The sequence below is a fragment of the Aspergillus melleus genome (assembly GCF_016097325.1).
Source record: "Aspergillus melleus strain CBS 546.65 chromosome Unknown contig6, whole genome shotgun sequence".
Taxonomy (NCBI): Eukaryota; Fungi; Ascomycota; class Eurotiomycetes; order Eurotiales; family Aspergillaceae; genus Aspergillus; species Aspergillus melleus.
In genome coordinates this window covers 3131184-3152718 of record NW_025763375.1, presented here as the reverse complement: position 1 = coordinate 3152718, position 21535 = coordinate 3131184, and the positions used below count along the sequence as shown (strand labels likewise).

General features: G+C 50.3%; 11 protein-coding genes across 11 annotated transcripts; 6 read left to right on the top strand and 5 right to left on the bottom strand.

Annotated features, from left to right (window-relative positions):
- Nucleotides 1-2114: 2114 nt before the first annotated feature.
- Nucleotides 2115-4098, bottom strand: LDX57_010849 (uncharacterized protein; the record flags this gene model as incomplete). Its single annotated transcript, XM_046092595.1, has 7 exons — nt 2115-2573; nt 2636-2961; nt 3017-3418; nt 3485-3567; nt 3636-3749; nt 3806-3876; nt 3934-4098. The coding sequence occupies 7 exons, from the start codon at nt 4096-4098 to the stop codon at nt 2139-2141; spliced, it is 1596 nt and encodes a 531-aa protein (XP_045948573.1). The 3' UTR covers nt 2115-2138.
- A 423-nt stretch (nt 4099-4521) lies between these two features.
- Nucleotides 4522-5791, bottom strand: LDX57_010848 (uncharacterized protein; the record flags this gene model as incomplete). The annotated part of the gene is made up of 2 exons (XM_046092594.1): nt 4522-5712; nt 5786-5791. 2 exons carry the CDS (start codon nt 5789-5791, stop codon nt 4522-4524), a joined length of 1197 nt encoding a protein of 398 aa, XP_045948572.1.
- A 238-nt stretch (nt 5792-6029) lies between these two features.
- On the bottom strand, nt 6030-6476 carry LDX57_010847 (uncharacterized protein; the record flags this gene model as incomplete). The annotated part of the gene is made up of 1 exon (XM_046092593.1): nt 6030-6476. The coding sequence occupies one exon, from the start codon at nt 6474-6476 to the stop codon at nt 6030-6032; it is 447 nt and encodes a 148-aa protein (XP_045948571.1).
- Nucleotides 6477-6589: 113 nt separating this feature from the next.
- Nucleotides 6590-7587, top strand: LDX57_010846 (SDR family NAD(P)-dependent oxidoreductase; the record flags this gene model as incomplete). The annotated part of the gene is made up of 1 exon (XM_046092592.1): nt 6590-7587. The coding sequence occupies exon 1, from the start codon at nt 6778-6780 to the stop codon at nt 7585-7587; it is 810 nt and encodes a 269-aa protein (XP_045948570.1). The 5' UTR covers nt 6590-6777.
- Nucleotides 7588-7947: 360 nt separating this feature from the next.
- Nucleotides 7948-8394, top strand: LDX57_010845 (PaaI family thioesterase; the record flags this gene model as incomplete). The annotated part of the gene is made up of 1 exon (XM_046092591.1): nt 7948-8394. One exon carries the CDS (start codon nt 7948-7950, stop codon nt 8392-8394), a length of 447 nt encoding a protein of 148 aa, XP_045948569.1.
- A 258-nt stretch (nt 8395-8652) lies between these two features.
- On the top strand, nt 8653-9141 carry LDX57_010844 (Dabb family protein; the record flags this gene model as incomplete). Its single annotated transcript, XM_046092590.1, has 3 exons — nt 8653-8671; nt 8735-8963; nt 9027-9141. The coding sequence occupies 3 exons, from the start codon at nt 8653-8655 to the stop codon at nt 9139-9141; spliced, it is 363 nt and encodes a 120-aa protein (XP_045948568.1).
- Nucleotides 9142-9277: 136 nt separating this feature from the next.
- Nucleotides 9278-11131, bottom strand: LDX57_010843 (uncharacterized protein; the record flags this gene model as incomplete). Its single annotated transcript, XM_046092589.1, has 5 exons — nt 9278-9439; nt 9494-10495; nt 10549-10734; nt 10809-10948; nt 11008-11131. The coding sequence occupies 5 exons, from the start codon at nt 11129-11131 to the stop codon at nt 9278-9280; spliced, it is 1614 nt and encodes a 537-aa protein (XP_045948567.1).
- Nucleotides 11132-11441: 310 nt separating this feature from the next.
- On the top strand, nt 11442-12438 carry LDX57_010842 (SMP-30/gluconolactonase/LRE family protein; the record flags this gene model as incomplete). Its single annotated transcript, XM_046092588.1, has 2 exons — nt 11442-11747; nt 11812-12438. The coding sequence occupies 2 exons, from the start codon at nt 11442-11444 to the stop codon at nt 12436-12438; spliced, it is 933 nt and encodes a 310-aa protein (XP_045948566.1).
- Nucleotides 12439-12507: 69 nt separating this feature from the next.
- LDX57_010841 (uncharacterized protein) lies at nt 12508-14775 on the bottom strand. Its single transcript, XM_046092587.1, has 5 exons — nt 14535-14775; nt 14423-14483; nt 13790-14374; nt 13572-13733; nt 12508-13501 (listed from the first exon to the last, which is right to left on the bottom strand). Exon 5 carries the CDS (start codon nt 13491-13493, stop codon nt 12519-12521), a length of 975 nt encoding a protein of 324 aa, XP_045948565.1. The 5' UTR covers nt 13494-13501; nt 13572-13733; nt 13790-14374; nt 14423-14483; nt 14535-14775; the 3' UTR covers nt 12508-12518.
- A 2321-nt stretch (nt 14776-17096) lies between these two features.
- On the top strand, nt 17097-19386 carry LDX57_010840 (TPR domain protein; the record flags this gene model as incomplete). Its single annotated transcript, XM_046092586.1, has 2 exons — nt 17097-17746; nt 17796-19386. 2 exons carry the CDS (start codon nt 17097-17099, stop codon nt 19384-19386), a joined length of 2241 nt encoding a protein of 746 aa, XP_045948564.1.
- A 754-nt stretch (nt 19387-20140) lies between these two features.
- Nucleotides 20141-21435, top strand: LDX57_010839 (wax synthase family protein; the record flags this gene model as incomplete). Its single annotated transcript, XM_046092585.1, has 2 exons — nt 20141-20886; nt 20979-21435. The coding sequence occupies 2 exons, from the start codon at nt 20141-20143 to the stop codon at nt 21433-21435; spliced, it is 1203 nt and encodes a 400-aa protein (XP_045948563.1).
- Between the last annotated feature and the right edge of the window lie 100 nt (nt 21436-21535).

The window sequence follows — 21535 nt, the reverse complement described above, 5'->3', positions numbered from 1 at the left end:
GTAGACGAACGGCAAAACAGCAGAGAACGACTAGTTTCCGCGAGATTGGCATTTGTAGACAATTGACAAGATGTACAGAGAATATGAATAGCATAATCTCTGTTATAACATTCATTGAGGTGATATACTGCCACCTTTGGAACTTTGTAGGTGTTAGCTCGTGGTTAATAGAGAGTGAGGGAGCATACACATACCAAACCGTCGCAGTGATCTGCTGGCTCGGCCCACGGATGGTTTAGGCCACAATTTACCAACAGCAGCAGCAGAGACGATAGAAACCAGCATATACTTAAACCGAAAACTATATAGAGTATGCGATGATGGCCAAGTCGAGGAGTCAGACGCGTGAGAATACCCAGAACGCAGCATTTCGAAAGAAAAGTAGAGAGCAGGTAAAGGCAGTCAGTGGCAGCAGTTACCTAGCAGTGCTCTAAAAGTTAGCCAGACGCTTATCTTTATCAATTGGACAATACCGAGTACCTGCTGGATTCGTATTATTTGATGCAAGGAAAGCAGTTGTATCGAGTGCCCAAAACCCTGAGAGGCATTTTTGACCATAAGTGATGTTTGAATAATAGCAGAGATCTGACGGATGTCATAGTAAGATCAGTCCTCAAGAAGCAAACTTTATAATGGGCTGTGGTATCCTCACAAGTGCAACAAAGAAGATGTAGTCGTCTCGGCCAAATGGAGGGCTCAGGAGCGCTCTTACGTACACTCGAATGAGAAAGCAGATGAAGGAGACGACCAACGCGGTTATACCTATGACAGCTGCAATACTAGAGCGATGGTTTGCATCGATAACCATTAAAGGGTTCCCTGGAGCTACCATGACGAAGAGGAATTATGATAGTTCAAGCTGAACCGCGATTCCCGGGCTTTGTTATCATTTTCTGACGAGCGATTGGAAGATCTCGGCTTTGTAAATGAGAGGGAAGAAGAGAGCAATCCCAGATAATAGAGCTATGGAACCGGCCGGTTCAAGTGTTAGTTTCCCGGGAGAACGGTAGAACACACCCCTTAACCGGGTTGTAAAAGACCAAGATGAGCAAGGAACTGTCATGGATATTTCCAGGGATCCCTACATCGGATGATAAGGGGGTACCAAAGCACTGGAAAGGGGCTATTGAAAGAGAGGACTAGGTTGGGAATCTTGTCAAATTTAATGAAGTCCAGTTTGTTTCTGTTGGTCAACTGCAGATCCAAGCTCGCCTCTAAGATTGAACCGTCCAACGCAGCCATACTCCGTACATTGCTAGGGAAATAGAAGTTCTTGCCTCTTTGGAGAGTACAGTAGAAGACGCTGTATAGGAATTATAGAAGGCTCCACAGCAAACCGCCGTTCATGAATTAATGACAGGAAATTGTCTCAAGGACGACCCTCGCCTTTCCCACATGCGGCCTAGATAGGTTACATCTGTCGATCAATTTCCATGAATCGCTAGCAGAGATTTAGATTCGCCTGAATTGAGACCAAAACAAATCTCTTAGCAACTACGGAGTACATTTTCTTAAGGGCGTACGTACCTTGGGGATCTGACCTCCGCACGAAACCGCGCCGCTTGCTCGGCGCCCGTAGATGCGAGCGAGTGTCGCGATTTTCCGCCTCCTTGGCTCTCTAAAGAGGTAATTACTCTGGTACTTTTGATTCACGGGCAGATAGATTGGACCGTCAAACAATCCCTGGCCGTGCGGGCCGCGATCAGAGCGACCAATATTCCTGGTCCTGCGCCGCATTCCTTTTTAGAACAGGGGCGATGGCAAAGTGGACTCTAGAGAATTTAGCTTCTGGGCAGCACGACGGGTGGTCGCAAGTGAATGTAACATAATATAAACACTCAAATAATCGATATGAACGAACACTAGGGGGGGGGGGTAAAAATCTGAGTACAACATTCGAGACCCTGGTCGATATCCTGGTCGATTCAGATTACTACACCGTAGAAATTGATCCACCTATATGATCCCTGTCTAACAAGACCAGAAATCGCGCGCAACTTCTGCTTTTTTTTAAGGAAAAAGAAAAACGAGAAATGGAGAAGAGAAAAGGGTAAAAAGGGGGGAGACTTGTTCCCCCGTAGGTGACACTGGACACGGTGTAGACGTCATGAACGCTGTGGCGTCCTGTATCTGGTCCATCAACACTCGCGCTTCACCAATGCAACGGGCGGAACATAGGTCTTTCTTCCATAGAGAAAGTAATAAGCAATCGAGAAAATTAACATCCCCCCATACATTAGAGAACTCCAGTTCATCGATTCCGGCGTAACCGTGGATGTCAAAGGAAACATGACGAAAACGAACTCCGGGATAAGGAAGGCCAGAGCCCCGAGGTTGATGAGAAGGCCCCAGCGACCTAGAGACCAGCGACGAGGTGGGAGAGGCTCTCCAGAAATCCTTTTCCATGCGACGCAGGCAACGGTGACAATGTAGGAGTTTAACAACGATCCTATAGTCAGCGTAATCAAGGCGTTTAGAGCCACGGTTGAGCCGATGTTGATAAGACTTAGTAGAATAGTGAGAGCCAGCGATACGAGAACAGCGTTGAGGGGGATATTCCAGCCAGGCGTGACCTAAATGGAAAGCTTCATGTCAGATAACAAATGATTGTATATAACAGGGGTAGGAATCATACGTGACTGAAAAATTTGGCACATGGAATGCCACCATCCCGCGCGAAGGACCACAATTGACGCGAGGCTGTGGCCACTTCAGTGATAACACTGGACATGATTGTGAGGGTTACAATCGATGTCATCGCATTGGTCGCCGGATAACTTTTGGTGACATTGTAGAAAACCTGGATAAAAGGATAACCGGTGTCGGTCTCGAGAATATCATCGACGTTCCCCATGGTAAAGCAGAGTGTAATCAGAACGAGGAAGGCCATGGACCCATTCAATGCGAGGGCCGACATGATGGCCTTGGGCAAGGTTGACGAAGCATCGCGAACTTCTTCGGCTAGGGGATGTTAGTAGGATTGGCAGGATAACAGAAAGAAAGAAAAGTAGCCTACACATATGAACCGTGCAGTCGTATCCAATCATGGCAGTAATCGCAGTGACCAAGCCGACCAAAGTTGCAGTCCCATCGCTATTCCACTCTCCACTGTTCGAGAACTTGGTAAAAACTGTCTTCGCGTCACTGATGGGAGCCAACGCCCAAAGCGGAATTATGATAATGAAAAGGCCGGCGACGTGGAGAATGAGTACAAAGGCTTCCACTAAAGGCAGCTTCTTCGCTAGGAAGGTGTTGAAAATGACGGCGAAAAGGGCGATTGCGATCGTGATCAGAGTGCCGTGCCACCGTTCAAAGACGTAATCAGGATAGTTGAGGACAGCCAGTCCTTGAATGATCGTGCCGCCCAAAAATGCGATCGAAGCAATGGCACATTCCCAGCCAGTTGCGCACAGCCAACCTTTTTATCAAGGACCGTTAGCCAATCTTTCCTACTAGTGACTGAGAAACCGATGGCGATGCATACCGGTGATGTAACTTAAGAACTTTTGACAGCGCCTAGGTGCGAATTCCGAGACCCAGTGATACTGTCCCCCAGCAGTAGGTGCCCTGTATGAGATCAAACATCAGAATGCCTGCTGTCTCCAGCGTAAATGGGATGTAAATCCTTTGCTCACATGGAAGCCATTTCAGCCAAACTGGCGAAAAGTAGCGTGACACCAACCGCTACTACCACGAATCCCCAGATAAAACCGGCAGTTCCACCATTCATCAAGGGTGTACTCATCATTCTATGGAAAATCAGTTGATAGGGCCCTCTATGAACGTTTTGGAGGAGACTACCTACGTCAAAATAACTTCCCATGAGGCGATCAATGTGCACCCGAAGGCCACGATGGAGATGAACCGGAAATTTCTCTTTACGGATCGTCAACGTTTATGTGCAATCCATAGATGCAAGGCAGAAACACTTACCCTCAGGACTTGATCCTTCCCCAAAGCCAGCATATCTTGCTGATCGGCCAAAGTGCCGATGTACTTCTTCGAAACCTGTCCTTTGGATACCGGGTCATCTCCAGCTAAAGATGTGGAAATTGTGTTGCAGTCTTTTGTGATGGTCAAATCCGTGCCATTTGCCATTTTTTCTTTCCTTTTCTTTTATCCTTTGAGCACTGTGAAAGTTGATGGAAGGAGGGAGTCTTATCATCGATCGGATAAAACTGAGGGATAGATAGCTCCCAGGAACCCAGGTCACGCTATGGTTGGAAGAGGAAACTCTTCCCTTCCTGAAGCTTGGAATCAATTTATCCACGACTTGAATGCAACCATGATCGGTTCAGGAAAAAGCCCGGTAAACCCCTGACCTGCAAGTGTAGTGGATTCCGATACGTGTACCAACTGCTAGGGCTAGATGGCTGATGATCCTGGGATCCTAGTGTACACAAGTGTCGCCACCAATATATGCCAATGAAGCTAGGCAAGGGCTGGTACATTAGCCTGCCTGGCCGTTATTTAATCCCTACTCGCGGGCCGCAACTCCCCTTTTCCCTCCTCGCAAGGCACTCAATCCCCGGTAGCAGTGAGAAAGCTGAAATCAGCACCCTCATGAGCCTGGTTCACTGTCCGTTCATAAAGACCACGGTATCCTCGTCGTGATTGTCTCTGAACCCAAGGCGACGGCTCATCTCCCGCCTCGGTATTCGACAATGCTTGCTTCCTCACAGCTACCCGAGCTCTCAGCTCCTCCTCACTAGTTTGCAGCTCTAGCTTACGACTTTCCACATCGCACACAACGATATCACCCGTCTGAATCACCCCAAAAGGCGAATCCGGAATCGCCGACTCCGGCGAAACATGCAAGACGATAGTGCCTCCAGCGGTTCCAGACATCCGACCATCAGAGATGCGCAGCATATCAGTAACCCCCTGTGCCGCCAGCTTTCGCGGGATTGGAATCATGCCGGCCTCGGGCATTCCAGGATTCCCGATGGGGCCGATACCTTTGAGCACGAGAATTGAGTCAGCTGTCACTTCAAGATCCGGGTCATCAAGGCGCAGGGCAAGATCTTTCGAGTTTTCAAACACCACCGCTGGGCCGGTATGACGAAGAAGATGCTTGTTTTTCGACGCGGAAGCCTTCATGACCGCGCCATTGGGCGCTATGTTGCCGTACAACACCGCCAGCGAAGAACAAGGATAGAGAGGATCAGAAAGAGGACGGATTATGCTGCGTGAGTATTCGAATTCGCGGAAGGGGTTGCGATCTAGGATCTCGCCTAATGTCTCGCCAGTGATCGTTCGGGCGGAGAGATAAAGTAACGGACGCAACTGGTGCAGAAGACAAAGCATTCCGCCCGCGTTATGAAAGTCGTTCATATAATTATCGCCGCTGGGCTTCAGATCCACGAGAAGCGGTGTGCTGCGACCGAGATCATCGAGTGTTTTCAAGGTCACGCTGCCTTTGATGTCTGGATGACGGTTGATGATGGCCATCAGATGGACCATTGCGTTTGTGGAGCCTCCGATCGCTTGTAGGACAATGGCCGCGTTGTAGAAAGATTCCTTGGATAATACATTCTGCGGAAGTCTTTGCTCCTTTGCCGCTGCAACAGCATTTGCGCCCGTTTGTTCTGCGACTCTTAGTCTCGTGGCAGAGACAGCAGGGGCAGAGGCACCATGTAAGGGGATCAGACCGAGTGCTGCCGTGATACATGCCATCGTACTTGCTGTGCCCATGACTCCGCAGGTGCCAATCTGTTACTGCCTGTCAGCGAAATGGGTTGCCAGGATAGGTAACACTCACAGTCGGAGCTAACTCTTCATTCACCGCCATGATCTCCTCCATATCAATTGTCCCAGCCCTATACGAGGCCCAGTTGTTCCGACAGTCAGTGCACGCGCCGATTCTCTTGCCCCGATGACTTCCTGGCATCATAGGCCCAGTCAACAGTGGAAGAACAGGCTTGTTGGCAGAAATGCCTCCCATAATCTGAGCGGGGACAGTCTTATCGCATCCTGCAGTTTTCATGTCAGTTGAAAGGTTCCAAATCGCTCGACACGGGGCCGAAGTTTCAGAAACGGCCAGACATACCACCGATCATGATACATGCATCCACCGGCTGCGCTCTGATCATCTCCTCGGTATCCATACTCATCAGATTCCGCAGGAACATGCTCGTCGGATGAGAGAATCCCTCATGGAGACTGATGGTTGGAAAGTCGATAGCGATGCCCCCATTTAACATAACCCCTCGCTTTGCCGCCTCCATCAGTTGCGCCGCATTACCGTGGCACGGATTGAATCCCGACCCCGTATTGATGATGCCGATGATAGGCCGGGAGAGCGCATCTTCCGAGTACCCAAGCGCCTTGATAAAGACCTTGCGCAAAAATAGGGAGAAGTGGGCATCGCCGTAGGTTGTGAGGCCTTGTCGGAAACCCGTAGTGGAGGTGATGGGGTGAGAAAGGTCGTAATCCGCGCGGATTTGGTTGCTGGTTTGGTCTGGATCGGGCGGCATGGTTTAGTATCAGCTCTGAATATATAGAGTACACCTCGAGTGTTTGAATTCAGGGGTCTGGGTTAGACTTTATACCGTCATCTTCTAAATCAGATAGCCTCGGTTTATAGATCGATCTACCATGCAGCGGATGTGGTCCGCAACTGACGGAAGCTCCGCGCCCGCTCATCGGAAACATCCGAAAGTGTGAAGACAGGATAAATGAACCCTAACTCATAACAACTCAATAACCTGCTCTTCTCCGAGTTGACACATTCCTCCCGCCCCTCTGTTCTTCTTCTAGTACCTATAGCTCGACAACATGCTCAGTCTCCAAAATAAAGTCGTCCTGATCACCGGCCTCGGCCAAACCAGCGACGAAGGCTGGGGCATCGGCGCCGCCATCGCGACGCTCTTCGCACGACAAGGCGCAATCATATACGGCGGCAACCGGTCTCTAGCATCGGCCAAACGCACACAAACCCGAATTCAGAAGGAAGGCGGAACATGCGACGTACAAGAAACAGACGCGACGAGCTCCGCAAGCGTCAAGCAACTAGTCGACAACTGCATGGCGCGACACAACCGCATCGACATCCTAATCAACAACGTCGGACGATCCGAGCCCGGCTGTCCAGCCAGTATGCCAGAAGAGATCTGGGACGCGCAGATGAACATCAACCTGAAAAGCGTGTACCTGACATGTCACTACGTTCTACCGATTATGGAACGGCAAGAGACGGGCGGTGCTGTCGTGAATGTCGCCAGCATCGCCGGTCTGCGATATATCGGAAAACCGCAGGTAGCGTACTCGGCGACCAAGGCGGCCATTATGCAGTTCACCAAGGCCACTGCCGTGGTGTATGCCGAGAAGGGAGTGAGGTTGAATACGGTCGTGCCGGGGTTGATCTACACGCCGTATACAAAGGCGCTGGCGACGAGGTATGCGCCGGGAGGGGATGAAGAGGGGTATATGGCGATGCGAGATGCGCAGGTGCCGATGGGACGCATGGGTGATGCGTGGGATGTGGCGCATACAGCGCTGTTTCTGGCTGCGGACGAGTCGCGATATATTACGGGGCAGGAGATTGTAGTTGATGGAGGAATTACTTCGTCTACGGGGCGAGTCTGATCTACCTATCCTCTGTTGTCGTCTACTACCGCTGAATATACCGAGGTAATTAGGGCTACTACCCTGTGATAGAATCAAAGAGGTAGAGTAACGAGAAAATGCCAATTCATTCCCAAGGATTAGTTGAGAGCAAAATAAATCAATTAGCCATTCTTCAAGAACAGAATAACAACGACAACAATCACAGCAATGACATTGTCGATTTACTAGAAGCGGGAACATCCGACGGACGGAGACGCTCCGACGGCGGGTATAAGTTTAGGCCTCGCCCGCACGAAGAATTTCCACTTCAACATCAACTCCATCGCACTCAATTTCGCTGAACCTTACATCTCCACCACCCAAAACCATCCACCCATCATGACCACGCCTCCCGAAGACATTCTCGCGCACGTGCAAGCCGTACGCACGCGCATCCAAAACAACAGCCCCATCTACGCCTTCCTACTCGACGAGGCCGAAATCTACGAGGCCTCGACGGGGGTGATCCGCGCGACGCTGCGGGTGAACAAGAAGCAGATCAACTCGAAGGGCACGCTGCACGGGACCTTTTCGGCGTGCGTGCTCGACTGGGCCGGCGGGTTGGCTATCGCCACGCACGGACTGCAGTCGACGGGCCTGAGTACGGATATGCATATTTCGTACGTGAGCACGGCCAAGGAGGGCGAGGAGTTGCAGATCGAAGGAAGGACGAGTCGGGTCGGTCGCACGTTGGGATTCACCACGGTGGTTATTTCGAAGCGCAAGGAGAATGGCGAGTTGGCGGTTGTGGCTCAGGGGTCGCATACGAAGTATATTGCGCGGTGATTGCGAGACTGGCATGTATTTATCGATCTATCTATACATCTATCTACCATGAGTTGTTATACAAAGAGTACCTGAGGCATCTGGATTCGGACCCACTCCGAAAGGCGGCGCTCATCCGCCCGTCATCCCGCAACGGGACGCTTCCTACTGGCTGCACCAGTCAAAGGAACAATATAAGTTGAAGTAAACGACCTGACAGTAACTCAGAATATTCTCATTCCAGCTAACTGTGCATTCAAACCCATTCAATTCCCCAACATGACAGTCGTACACATCGGTACAGTATCCTAAGATCCCAGCATCCCAGACCAGACCAGATCAGAACAACTAACAAACCCAGTCCTCTTCAAATTCCGCCCCGAAGTCACCCCGGAGCACAAACAAACCTTCGTCACGGAGCTCAAAACCCTCAAGAATCTACCCTGTGTCAAAAATGGACGACTCATAGTCGGCGGGCCCTCGATCACAGACCCGATTGAGAAAAGCAAGGGGTTCGAGATCGCTCTGGTCAGCTATCACGAGAATCGCCAGGCCTTGGCGGAGTATCAGGCGAGTGATGAACATCATCGGTGAGTTTCTGTTTACCAAGATATCAGTACACCGGGTTCCTGATTGAGATTTTACGTGAGCAGTGTGACGAGTACATATATGTTCCCGTACAAGGAGGACTTGGTCAGGTTTGACTTCGAGGTGGACCCGGATGATGAAGAGCTATGTTCGTTTCCGGGGATAGGGAAACTGGAGTGAGTTCAGGAAAGCATACATAACTAGATGATTGATACCATTCTGTTACATTTACCGGTTCTGAAAGTCTCGCCTATAAGAGTTGCTACGTCAACCATCAAGAACTAGGGCTCATGTAAACAACCAGCCCTGCTCAACTTCACACTCGCTCCACATACTCGGCCTTTCCGTCCGCGATCGTCTTCTCATTAACACTGCTCACTTGAATCTCATCCTTCGTCGGGTACGCCACCTTGTAAACCGTATACCAAGGTCGCTGGAACAGCTTATCCAGCTCCTCAATCGACCTGCCGGTAGTATCCTGCGATGTGTTAGCACGGACCGTGAAAGCGCCGAAAGATACCAAAGAACTAACCGGCATAGCAAAGACCACATAGACCAGCGATATCAAACAGATACTGCCGAAGAACACAAAGGCACCCCATTTATGCGTCGCCGACAAGAGGCTCGGCATGGCGCGCGAACATCCGAAATAAAACCCCCAGTGGAACGCCATGGAGATGGAAACATTGAGCGAGCGGATGCGAATCGGGAAGACTTCGGAGCTGATGAGATACGGGATACTGAACCAGCCGATACTCCATGCCACGGCGTGGAGAAAGATGGCCACGATGGCAGCCGTCGAGGTACGCGAGGCGCTGGGCCGATCCTGAATCTCGTCCAGAGTCATGTGGCCGGTGACGCCGAGGTAGGCGCCAACGAAGATCAGCGTCGTCAGTTGGAGACAGATCCCCGTGATTAAAGACCGACGTCGGCCGATGAAGTCGACGACGAACAGGGCGAAGGCCAAAGTGCTGACGAATTTCACAACGCCGTAGATCCCCGTTGCGAGGAACTTGGCCTCGTCGCCTTGGATGTCCAAATAGCCAAAGATGGTAGGCGAGTATTGAGTGATGGCGTTGGCGCCGGACCATTGGGAGAAAAGCGTGGCCAAGAAGATCAAGAAGAAGCGGCGACGATTCTCGACGGGCACAAATGTCTCTTTGAGGAGATCCCACAGACGCGCGTCGCTGACGGCTTCGATTTCATGCTCGATCTGTCGGTCCATACCATCTAGTTCGGCAAGGACGACTGAATGATCGCATGGCAGGTGGCGCAATCGAGAGACTGTCATGATAGCTTGTTCTCGTTTCCCTTTGTATAGCAGCCACCGAGGTGATTCCGGACACAAGAAGGTCCCCGAGCACCAGATAACGGCCGGAACAATTTGAAGCAGGGTAGGCAACATCCACTGTTTGTCAACGCCTGGATAGCTTCTAGTGACCCCATAGTTGATGAAGAAACCTAGCACCACACCCAGCTGCTGACAAGCCGCGTAGAGACATGTGAGAAGACCACGGATAGCCTTGGGAGAGATCTAGCCAATCTGTCAGCACGGATGGTCAGACCGGTAAGCACATATGAGTATACCTCAGCAATGTAGATGGGTGGCACAATCGTCAGTGGCCCGATTCCCAGTCCTGAGATGAACCGGGATGCATACAGACCGGAGAGGTTACCATCCGACAGACCTTGTCCGAGGATACCTGCGATATAGACCAGAGTAACCAGGCGAAGGGTCCACAATCGACCGAGTCTATCGTTGACAGGGGAGCACTGTCCGTTTGAAACAGCCGTTAGGACAAGCATTTCACAGCCAAACAACTTCAAGCCAAGAGAGCTTAACTTACCCCTAAGCACCCAAAGACTGCCCCTGCCGTGGCGATTGATACCAACCACCCTTTCGTATTGGAATATTCTTCTTCGGACTGGGTATCGACTCCGAACTTGCTTTTGAATCGGACTTGAGTAACCAAAGACGCGATATTTCCTAGACAGAACGCCGATTAGGCGGAAGACAGAGCCCACGTTGTTGTGATGCATGCTCACCTTCGTCAAAACCTTTTGACGCTCCCGACAAAGCAAACACACAGGTGCACATCAGCACATATGCATTGAAGGTGCCCTCGGGGGCATCTTTCATCGCCTTTCGGGCATCCGAAATAAGACCCATTGTGTGAATTCGTCGTACAAGATGGGTGTATAGATTCCTACTGCACCGGGCGATTACAACTCCCCTTCGCCCTCCCTTGCAAGGGATGATATTATAGGGAATTCCTGACCCCGGGGGGAAGTGTGGATGCACAGACCACAGCCTGCATAACTCATCGGTGTATACTGGGGTAACTCCACTTTCTTCGCGGAGTCCCTCCTGCGTCGGAAAATATCCGGTTCACCCACGGGGTATAATATAGCGTCCCCAACAACCGAGCCGGGGCCATCACATCCCCTCCCACCTTGATAAAGCCCAAATCTTCTGACTAATGAATTTCTACCCCGTGCCCCCCGTCATTCAGGCGGAGATCTATACTCACATCCCCGACGCAGTCCGATGCACCGGCCAACCCACCGAATGGCGCGGCGGATCCGCGACGCCGGTGGCTGACATTTTCCTCGAGGGGCCGACGTATGTTCAGAATGGCGATCTTTACCTTGTGGACGTACCATACGGACGTATTCTCAAGGTTGACGCCGACAAAATCGTGACGGAGTGCGTGCGTTGGGATGGCGAACCCAACGGGCTCGTCGTACGAGAAGATGGATGTCTCGTGGTGGCCGATTACAAGCAGGTAAGTCCCCCAAGCCACCTAAACAGACTCAGGTCTCTGAGCACAATCTAAACAAAAAGGATAGGGGATTCTGCTGTTTGACCCCTCTACGAGCAAAATCTCGCCCCTTCTCACGCGCCGCAATCTCGAGCGCTTCAAAGGCCCAAATGACCTGATCGTGTCATCCACGAACGATATATACTTCACCGACCAGGGCCAAACCGGCATGACGGACCCGACTGGCTGCGTGTACCGGCTCTCGCCCACGGGCAAACTCGACTGCCTTGTCTCGAACGGCATCTCACCCAATGGTCTCGCTTTGTCGCCCGACGAGCGATTCCTGTACGTGGCCATGACCCGATCTAATGCGGTCTGGCGACTCCCACTCCACGCAGACGGGACGACCACGAAAGTCGGGCTGTTCTTTCAGTCTTTTGGCTGCGCGGGTCCGGATGGATTAGCGGTAGACGAGGAGGGAAATGTATTCATCTGTCATCCTAGTCTCGGATCGGTGTTTGTAGTGGATGCGGATGGGGTTCCTAAGGCGCGGATTGTAACTGCGCCGGAAGGAGGAAAGAACTTGACAAACTGTACCTTTGGGGGTCCGGATGGTAAGACTCTTTTCATTACAGATAGTATCAAGGGCAACGTGCAGTTTGTACGCTGGCACTGTAGAGGCGTTCCTCGATCCCGTGCGGCCAAGACAGACTGATGTAACGCGAGACACCAATTTGAAAGAATATACAAAATTCAAATTCAATTTAAAAAGAAATGTATTTATCAGAAAGAAATTCACAGCTCAGCCAAGTAATGATACAGGTTGTCCACGGCCGCCGTGGCGCTTGCGACTTGCGCTCGCGTGGTTGCGGCCCCGATATGCGGCGTGCTGATAACATTCAGATTCTCCCACAGAGCGCCATACTTCTCATGACTTGGTGGTTCTTGCTCGTGGCAGTCGAGACCCGCGCCCCATAAATGTCCTTCCGACAACACCCTCGTCAGATCTGCCTCGTTGACAATCCCGCCTCTAGCCGCATTAATCACAATGGCGTCGGACTTCATGCTCCGAAGTTGTGAGTAAGAGATCATGTTTCGAGTCTCATCGGTGAGAGGAACGTGTAAAGACAAAATATCGGCGCTGGCCAGGACTTCGTCGATGCTCGTCGCTCTGGTATGAGGGATATGTGGCCAAGCATTATCCGGCATATATGCATCATAAGCAATGATCTTAGCGTCAAACCCGCCCCGAAAGATAGCCGCCACGTTCTTTCCGATGTTGCCCATGCCGATGATCCCGACAGTCCTTTGATACAAAGTCAACCCATTGCAGGTCTCCTTTGGTACCGGCTTGACCATCTGGCGGGTAGTGATCGACCGGATGCCTCGTGCCACGGACAGGGCAAGGGCAACGACGAGCTCGGCAACGTCGCGGGCATTGGCTCCGGGTGTGTTGAGGATCTTGATGTTTCGCGCTGTGCAAGCTTCTTGGTTGATTTTATCAATACCGACGCCTTGCTTGCCGATGGCGACCAAATTCGGGCAGCTGGCGATATCGTTGGCCGTGACGTAGGAGCCCCGCACGAGCAAGGCCCTGGCATTTTGTCTCCAATTTTCGAATTCCTCGTCATGGGGGTGAATAACGTTGAAGAGTGTTTCGGCGTGTGATATGGCTGTGGGATGAAATGTGTCAAGGGCGTAGACGGTAGGCTTAGAGCTGTCGGTCGACCGACCAGCCGAGGAAGGGGCTTCGACGATTCCGGGTGCCATGATGATTGCTATGTCAAACGAAGACACTTGGTGTTCTGACAGAAAGTAGGCGCCCTTTAAAATAGGTCTCAATACTACCAGAGTGACTCAAGAGATGCGATCACGATCGTCGGATAGTGGTCCGGAATCTGTCCGACGGACGTCCGAAACGAGTCAGCTACGGAGACGCGCCTTTCGGAGAAATTCCACAATCATCATGTATATTCCGTCGGGAACAATTTCTGGAAAGTCATCGAGTATCTGGAGGTTATCGTAAATTAAACGCTGCCAGGAGCTAGTCGGTGGGTCTGACTTACCGACTCGTCAATCCAGCCTTGCGAAGTAACATTCGACAAAGCCCAAAGAACTCTGCACAGCGCTTTGAGAGACGTGAATCGCTCTCCAAGTATTGTCAGCAACGCAGTACACTTATTAGCGAGATTGGGATCCAGAGAAGGCGCCCTTAACAATGATGTCAATGGAAGCAAGATTCCGATTACGCCTGCGGAGAAAATGTCGAGGCCAAGAATGAACGACCCAGAGAACAACCCTTGCTCTGATCGACGATACTCCTCATTTATGTATGCCTGGCAGGTTGAGATTGCATCCTGTTTGATCGTCTGGCCGTCGCCCATCGCACTGTCTCTGGAACTTATAAAGCCGCCAAGCTTGACAAGCTGGATCAAGGCCCTGCATGTGAGTTGTTTGACAGAGACGGACGAAATAACGCCTGTGTTGGGGGTTTCCTTCGAGGATGTGAGGATATGTCGCCAGTGACAAATATTGGTATAATAGAAGACTGGGCGTTGATGTGGAGAGCTACGCATGCACGACATCAACCTAGCGTGCATAACTACATAGTAGCCAAATGCGCCATCAGGAGTGGCGCCAATGTTTGGAGACTTGACTCTCAGCATGAATGTCAACGCTCTCTCATGAGGGTTGCTCACCTTGAGGGATATATCGTCATCTTGGATACTAAATGGCCGGTCCATCACACACCCCAGTATCCTATACAAAGGTCAACTCCGTCTATATAAGACAGCTTACGGGGAAGCCAACCGATCAATTGTGTAGAGAGTCCAGAAGATGTTTCTCCTGCGGTTTATCTCTTCAGCCGATATGCCGGATTCTGTGTTTGGTTCTTTGTGGAGCCTAAGCAAGATAGATTTATTCATTGCGAGCCCGAGGAGATGCCAAGTAGATCCTCCACAAGGGCTTAGCATTGAATAAAGGACTAACAATATCATACAATGGAGAGTCGTGAGATTGTCACAGGTTTCCATAATGGTATGAAGCTTTTCCCGCGCCATATTATGTACGTTGTCCGCGAGCAGGTGAATACCTGGATCAGGAGAAAGCATCATTCCGATAGCCACTATCATGTAGGCATGGAAATGCCGGTATGTAGATCCTGGGTCTGTGGAAGTCTCATCATTAGATCCCTCAGCTGAGGAATCAAAGAATGCCACAAAGCGCTCCTTTGTTTCTGTTGAGTCGAGGTGAACAAGCATCATCCCTAGATGATCTAGGAAAATGTCCAGATAAGGCGTTGCGTTATCCCGAGTCAGTATATCGGTGCCATGCTGCATCGACCTGGACAATCGCCGACTATCAGTCACACGTGAATGTAGTGATGAGGTCGGGTCGGGAATTGCAAGGGCGGCGTGAACCATACTGTTCATGGCCAACTCTTGCGGAAAAGCCCGAGTTTCCTCCCTTGGCTCGGCCATGGCACTGCGGGACAAGAATCCAATCTCCCCCATGGCAGCCTGGACCGATCTCTCAGTATGATCGGACATGGGTGTTTGAGTTGAAGGATCAGGCGTTTGCGTAGAACCTAGCGGTTGTGTGGGCGGGTGGTGCATTTCAACAGACGTATGGTCGCCCAGGCGTGCGCGTAGCCGTCGCACCTGGCTGTCCAATTCATCCGACTTCCTCTTCAGCGACTCAACGTAGCTAATTTTCCAACGATCTTAGCGGCGACTTTATACCTTGGCTGTCACACCCGCTTACTTTGGTACTGCAGCATGGGAAAGGCTGCTCCCTTCTTCTTTGCTGGCTCCCAGAGGTACTCTGCGAGCACCGCATGGGACTGCAGCCTCGACGCAGGCCGTGCATGCCGGTAAAAGTCGGTCGCACTGTTGGCAGCCCGTCGTTAGCCTCAGGTATTATCGCTGCTCTAATTGTGGGTCATCAGCCAAGACCTTTTGTTTGCGTTTCCGACACCTTTCGCAGGCTTGGGGTCTCCGTCGGACAGGGGACCTGGGTGAGACAGGAGCAGTGGGACGTTCTGATTCCATTATCGGATCTTCGACCGGAAGGGCGCAGAAATGATCACATCGTCAGAAAGAATGTCGAGGGAAAACTAGGGGGAAGCGCTATGTGTAGCCCGTCGGCAGGATGGCTGGGGAGATTTCCCGACCGCCATCCAGAGAACGGAGAAATTCCGGCGCCAACCCTAGCCGATGTCAGCATATGACATGACTGACTGTCTGTCTAGAGCTAATAAAAGACAAGTTTATTTATGACTTGTAATCAAGCAATTTGCTTATAAAAAGAGAATAAAAACTATGTAATAAGAGATTTTAGAACTTTTATATACTAATAAAATCTGATTAGATATAAAATCTCTTTATTTTTTAATTAAGATTGTTTACAAAGATATTAAAGCCTTTTTTAAGATTTATTGAAATAATCTCTTCTTTAATTAAGATCTTCTTTGAGACTTCTTTTAGATAGGCGGCCGGCGTGTGGCTTAAGTACGGCTAAGCACAAGAAACCCTGTTCTCCACACCCTGTGGTCGTATGTGCTTGGAGAAACTAAACAGGAGTGTATGTTCAAAAACCACGATAAACAAGTGCAAAGAAGTGATAAGTCTTTTCAGAGAATCGAAGGGGTGAACTCTTTGTTTTTTACCTTTAATGCATCTTTTAGGATTGTTCAACCTCAGGCCTTCAGAACTCTTTGTCAACGAATGCAACACATGAATCATATCTTAGAAGGGGTAGACTATATATTTTAATGATAATCCGACATGTGCCAATCGTTTACAAACCGACCAACTGACCCAAAAAAAGCATGCTGCTGTATCCTCGCCTCACAGATCATGGGAACTTACATATACCGAATGGCTTCTATTCCAAAAGTGAAAAGTTTTCTTAGAACAAAGACCACTGAGCGCAGATCTCTCATCTTTGGTGCCTTAAAAGATTCCTTTAAGTAAAGTAACAGAATGAGCCACCTAAGACTGGCTGAAAAAACCATCTTCGTGGGATCTTAAGTATGAAGTTGCCTTGTATTAGATGTGAAATGGCGCCCCTACTTGTTATATCCTAGTAAAATGTATTGTTCACAAGTGTGGTTAACCAAGATACATAAACCCTTTACTTCCTGAAAGAAAGGGCAGAAGTGAAGATGACATGTTGTTTGGCCCGGTAGTGAATAAACAATAGACCTTGGTTGGACCCGGCGTCTTCACTTCTTCCTCCTCACTCTCTTCCTCCGCCCTTTCTTCCTTCATTCTCTTTACCCTCATTCTCTTTTCCTTCATCCTCATTTCCTGCATCCTCTCTTTATCGACCGTCCCTCCCACAACTGCCGCTCTCGGTGATATCATCAAGATGGAGACCCATTATGTCCCTGACAACTCGGCTTTTGACGAAACCGTGCGCAAACATGAGCAAAACGTTCAAAATGTCCAGGCTCTCAAAGGACAGCCCCCGGCGCACAAAAAGCCCCGTGACCAGCTCATCGCGGAGCTCATGCAGAGGATACATATGAAACAGTCCAATGATTACAGAGTTTCCTTTTTCCCTCCTTCTTACTTGCCCTGCGCGAGCCCACTGAAAGATTTGAGGAAAGTTATGATCAAGGATCTAGTTCTTGAGACTCATCACAGGGGCACCTACGTCTGCCTTCGTGCGGTGACTCCAGCGTATCGAGTAACTGGTGTCATGGCTATTGCAGAGGACGAGGAGGAGAATGCTGTGACATTGGAATTGTACAATCAAGGGACATTTCGTTCCGTCGCTGAGATTATGGATGAGGGGTCAGTGCTGATTGTCAAGGAACCGTATTTGAAAGCAAGCTCAGATGGAAACTATGGCCTCCGCGTTGATCATCCTTCCGATGTCCGATTGATTCTAGAAGATGATGAGGTCTTCCCTTCAGCTTGGCAAAAGAAGCCTACTGCAGATGAAACTGCCCACAGTTGGAAGATGCAAGGCAACCGACTTTTCAGGCTGTCTCATTATCGCCAGGCAATGGAATGGTAAGTCTGTGATGAAATTTAACAGGAACTATAAGCTAATAAATGAAAGTTATTCCAAGGCCCTGCAGTCCTCGCCGACCGACGAAGAAGCCAGGTTCATCAACCAGAATCGCCTTCTCACCCTCCTGAGAACCGACCAGTTCGATGCGGTTCTTCTGAACGCCAAGGATGCATCATCCGAGAAGGCCTTGTCCCGCAAAGCCAACGCCCTCTACAACCTCCAAAAGTTCCGAGAATGCTGCGATGTGTTGAAGGCCCTTTGCACGAAGTACCCAGAGGATGCCTTCGCCAAATCTGAATTTACTCGGGCACTAAATCGCCTTAAAGAGGAGCAGACTGGAAGATATAACTTCAAACAATTACAAATCAAGGCGATGGGGTGCGACATGTTACATCTGGACAATGCTACATACATCGGAAGTGTAGCTGTCAAGACCACCGAGTCTCGAGGACGGGGCTTATTTACCACAGCTGCTGTCAAGGCAGGCGACCTCCTCTTCTGCGAAAAAGCCTTTGCGCATGTCTTCGTTGCCAACAATGATAAAGAGCGTCGCCATATCATCGCTAGAGCCAAAGAACAAGACAAAGATCCGGCTTATTTGATGAACACCAAGCCAGACATGGTTAATAGTTGTCAAGCGAAGCTCGTCGAGTTGATTACTCAAAAGCTTTACGACAATCCTTCTTTGATGCCGGCTATTACTGATCTTCATCACGGTTCCTACAATTCTGCGAATGTCTCACATATCGATGGAATGCCCGTTGTGGATACGTTCCTTGTTGCGCGCATCGTCTCATTGAATAGCTTTGCGTGCCCTGTTTCCACCCTCCAGCAACACTTAGATTCACGGGCAGGTGTCCAAAATCCTACCAAGGACGAATATTTTCGGGTCGGCCTTTGGCCGCTGGCATCCTACATGAATCATTCGTGTTACCATAATGCCCATAGGGCATTTATTGGAGACATGCAGGTAGTCCGCGCTACACGGGGTCTTGAGCCTGACACCGAGATTCTCGGTTGGTATAAGGGTCCTACTTATCTGGATCCGGAGGGAAGTCTGAACACATTTCATCACTGGGGTTTCGAATGCAGCTGCGCCATATGTCAGGAGCACGAGGACGTGGGCAAATCGGTACAGGAGAAAAGACGTCGACTTAGGAACGAGGTGCGAGCCGCGCTGTCACGGACAAAACCAAATATAGCCAAAATCGAGGCGACCTTGTCTACGCTCACCAAGACATACAATCGACCGGCTGCTGAAGTCCCTCGTCTGCGTCTCTGGGACCTCTATCTGGATTGTTTGGCGGTCTACCTTGCACAGAAACAACCTTTCAAGATCATCGATGGATTCCTGCAAGCTCTGAAATCCCTCGGTTTCGTGATTGAAGGTGGGGCCCTCCCGAGGGCGACCAAGGCACCCCTCGTGGTCAAAAAATGGGGATTACTGATGGAAAAGGTCATTGATTGTTGGATGATGCTTGCCCTCAGCTATCGAGCGTTTGCACCCGATCTACAGGCACAAGCAGAGGGCTATGCTAGGATCAGCTACAGAATTTTTGTTGGTGAAGATGAAACGTTCGATGAGACCTATTTGAAACACCCAGATGGTGCGGGCGGGTTCATTGCCAACTCACGATAGGCCTATGCTTTTCATTCTAGGCGGCATACTGAAGAAAAAAAAAAAAAAAAAAAAAAAGGAACACCGTCCAGGAGCATTTGGACTCCAGGATATTTTCTCCCAAAGTGTGGTACAAAGACGAATGTACAAGACACAGCTATGCAGCAATCAGAGAATCTCGATCCCGACCGATTGTTGGCGGAGGTGCAGGTGGATTTCCGGGTGACATGTAGGATTCCGATGGATTACTGTAGGTGTGAGAGTGTGATCCAGGTGAGACTGGAGAAGGCGAGGCTGGATACTATTATCTCGATGCTTACGCTAGCTCCAGAAGGTGGCAATAATGGTTCATAAGCGTCTTTGACTACTGAGCTGTAGATCCTTGAGGATCGGGTGCATCGGAATCCAGCTATTTAAACAAAATCAGGTTTTCAAATGGCATGTTGGCAGTTGGCACCGTCTCCTGCTAAGTTAGCGCTGGTGCTACCGTATACCCCATTTAAGCCTCGCGATAAGTAGATGTGGGTCAATAGGCTATCTCCATAGTTGGGTTGGGTTGGGTTGGGTTGGATCGACCTCCCTGTTCCATTTGACACGGTAATGCATAATTGACGGCCATGGATATTGCGATATCCCTGTTCTCTCATCTCCTTACGGTTTTGTATCATTATAGGTCCATTTTCTTTGCCATTATCGGTCTCTCGCCCGTCACTGTCTGTTTATTTGGTTTGGAAAGGGGCTGATTTCGACCTTGCAATACCAGCACAATAACAGAATGTTCTTGAATCCCTTCTCGTCAATCGTCCTTCAAACTGCCGTGGTGGTGACCACATTGGGCTTTACCCCGGCTCAGTCACGCCTGAGGTCTGGGGCATTGGTTCCCGTCGGACTATGCACTGGCCACTGTATCTCAACTGCATTGGACTGTTTCGTTCGCACGCCATGGGCCAGCCTCGCGGGCGGTTACTCGGTCATGTTACTGCTTCATTATATCGACCTCAGTTTGCTGGCACGCTGGCAATTTCCACCGAGCAAGAGACCTACCCCCCCGGGTGCAAGGTCTAATGATATGACAACCTCTTCCTGGGCAGCCCGGTTGCGGTTTGGCATCTGGGCAGCTTTCAATGCGCGATGCATCGGGACCCCTGAACAAGTGCATCACGTCCCTAAGGTTGCCACACACGATCGAGCCGTATTCCTCCGTCGATCCGCCTGTTTCATGATCCTCAGCTACCTGACACTCGATATTCTTGCGTCGATGGGTGATCCCGACGTGAGTTCTCGCTTCCTCGTCGCATCTCGCGTGCCATTTCTTCGTCGACTATCCGTCTTCACCGCGGAAGAGTTAGTCATTCGAATCTTTTCCACCCTGGCGGCAGGGATAGGCTTGCTATCCAGTCAAGGCGGCTTCTATCACCTCTTCGCATTCACCAGCGTTCTTATGAGGTGGAGTGAGCCGCAGGACTGGCCCCCCTTCTACGGATCACTGTCGGAGGCTTATAGTTTGCGAAGACTATGGAGGTAAGCTTGGTTTATTCCTCCTACTTTCCTTTGGTGATGGCGGGTCCAACAAGGGGGGCAGTAAAGAGACAGAAACTGACAACAGTATCCAGTCGCGTGTGGCATCAATCCAATTCCCACAAATTCCGCGCGATATCTCTCCTTTTCGTGCGCGATGTCTTTCGCCTCCAACCACGAACGCTCGCAAATCGATATGCGACGGTTTTGATGGTGTTTGCGACCTCGGCTTTCATGCACTTTCTCATCGATCTGTCGGCGGGACTATCGGCTTCCACCTCTGGGGCTGTGCAGTTCTTTGTCACGCAGGCCCTCGGGTTAATGATAGAAGACTTGGTATTTATTATCTACTCTGCTCTACGCGGCAGCGGGCCTTCCCGCGATCGGCCGGCTTCTCGTGGAGAACGGACCGTTGGGTTTTTCTGGGTTGGAAGCTTTTTGGTCTGGTCGTTTCCCGCGTATCTCTATCCCATGTTGTATCGCTCTAACGCGGGCTTCAATGATTCGGTGGTTCCTGTGAGCGTGGTCGGGCTGTTGCGAAGCCTCTTCTGACTATGATGCGCTCGAGTCAAGCTATCACAAAGGGGGATTCTATCAATTTGACTCAGCCCATCTGATGTCTGGTCTAGACCATTCACACGGTTGTCAAGGT

Excerpts from the sequence above, each read along its gene's own strand:
- LDX57_010841 (XM_046092587.1), bottom strand. The coding sequence starts at position 13,493 with ATGGCACCCGGAATCGTCGAAGCCCCTTCCTCGGCTGGTCGGTCGACC.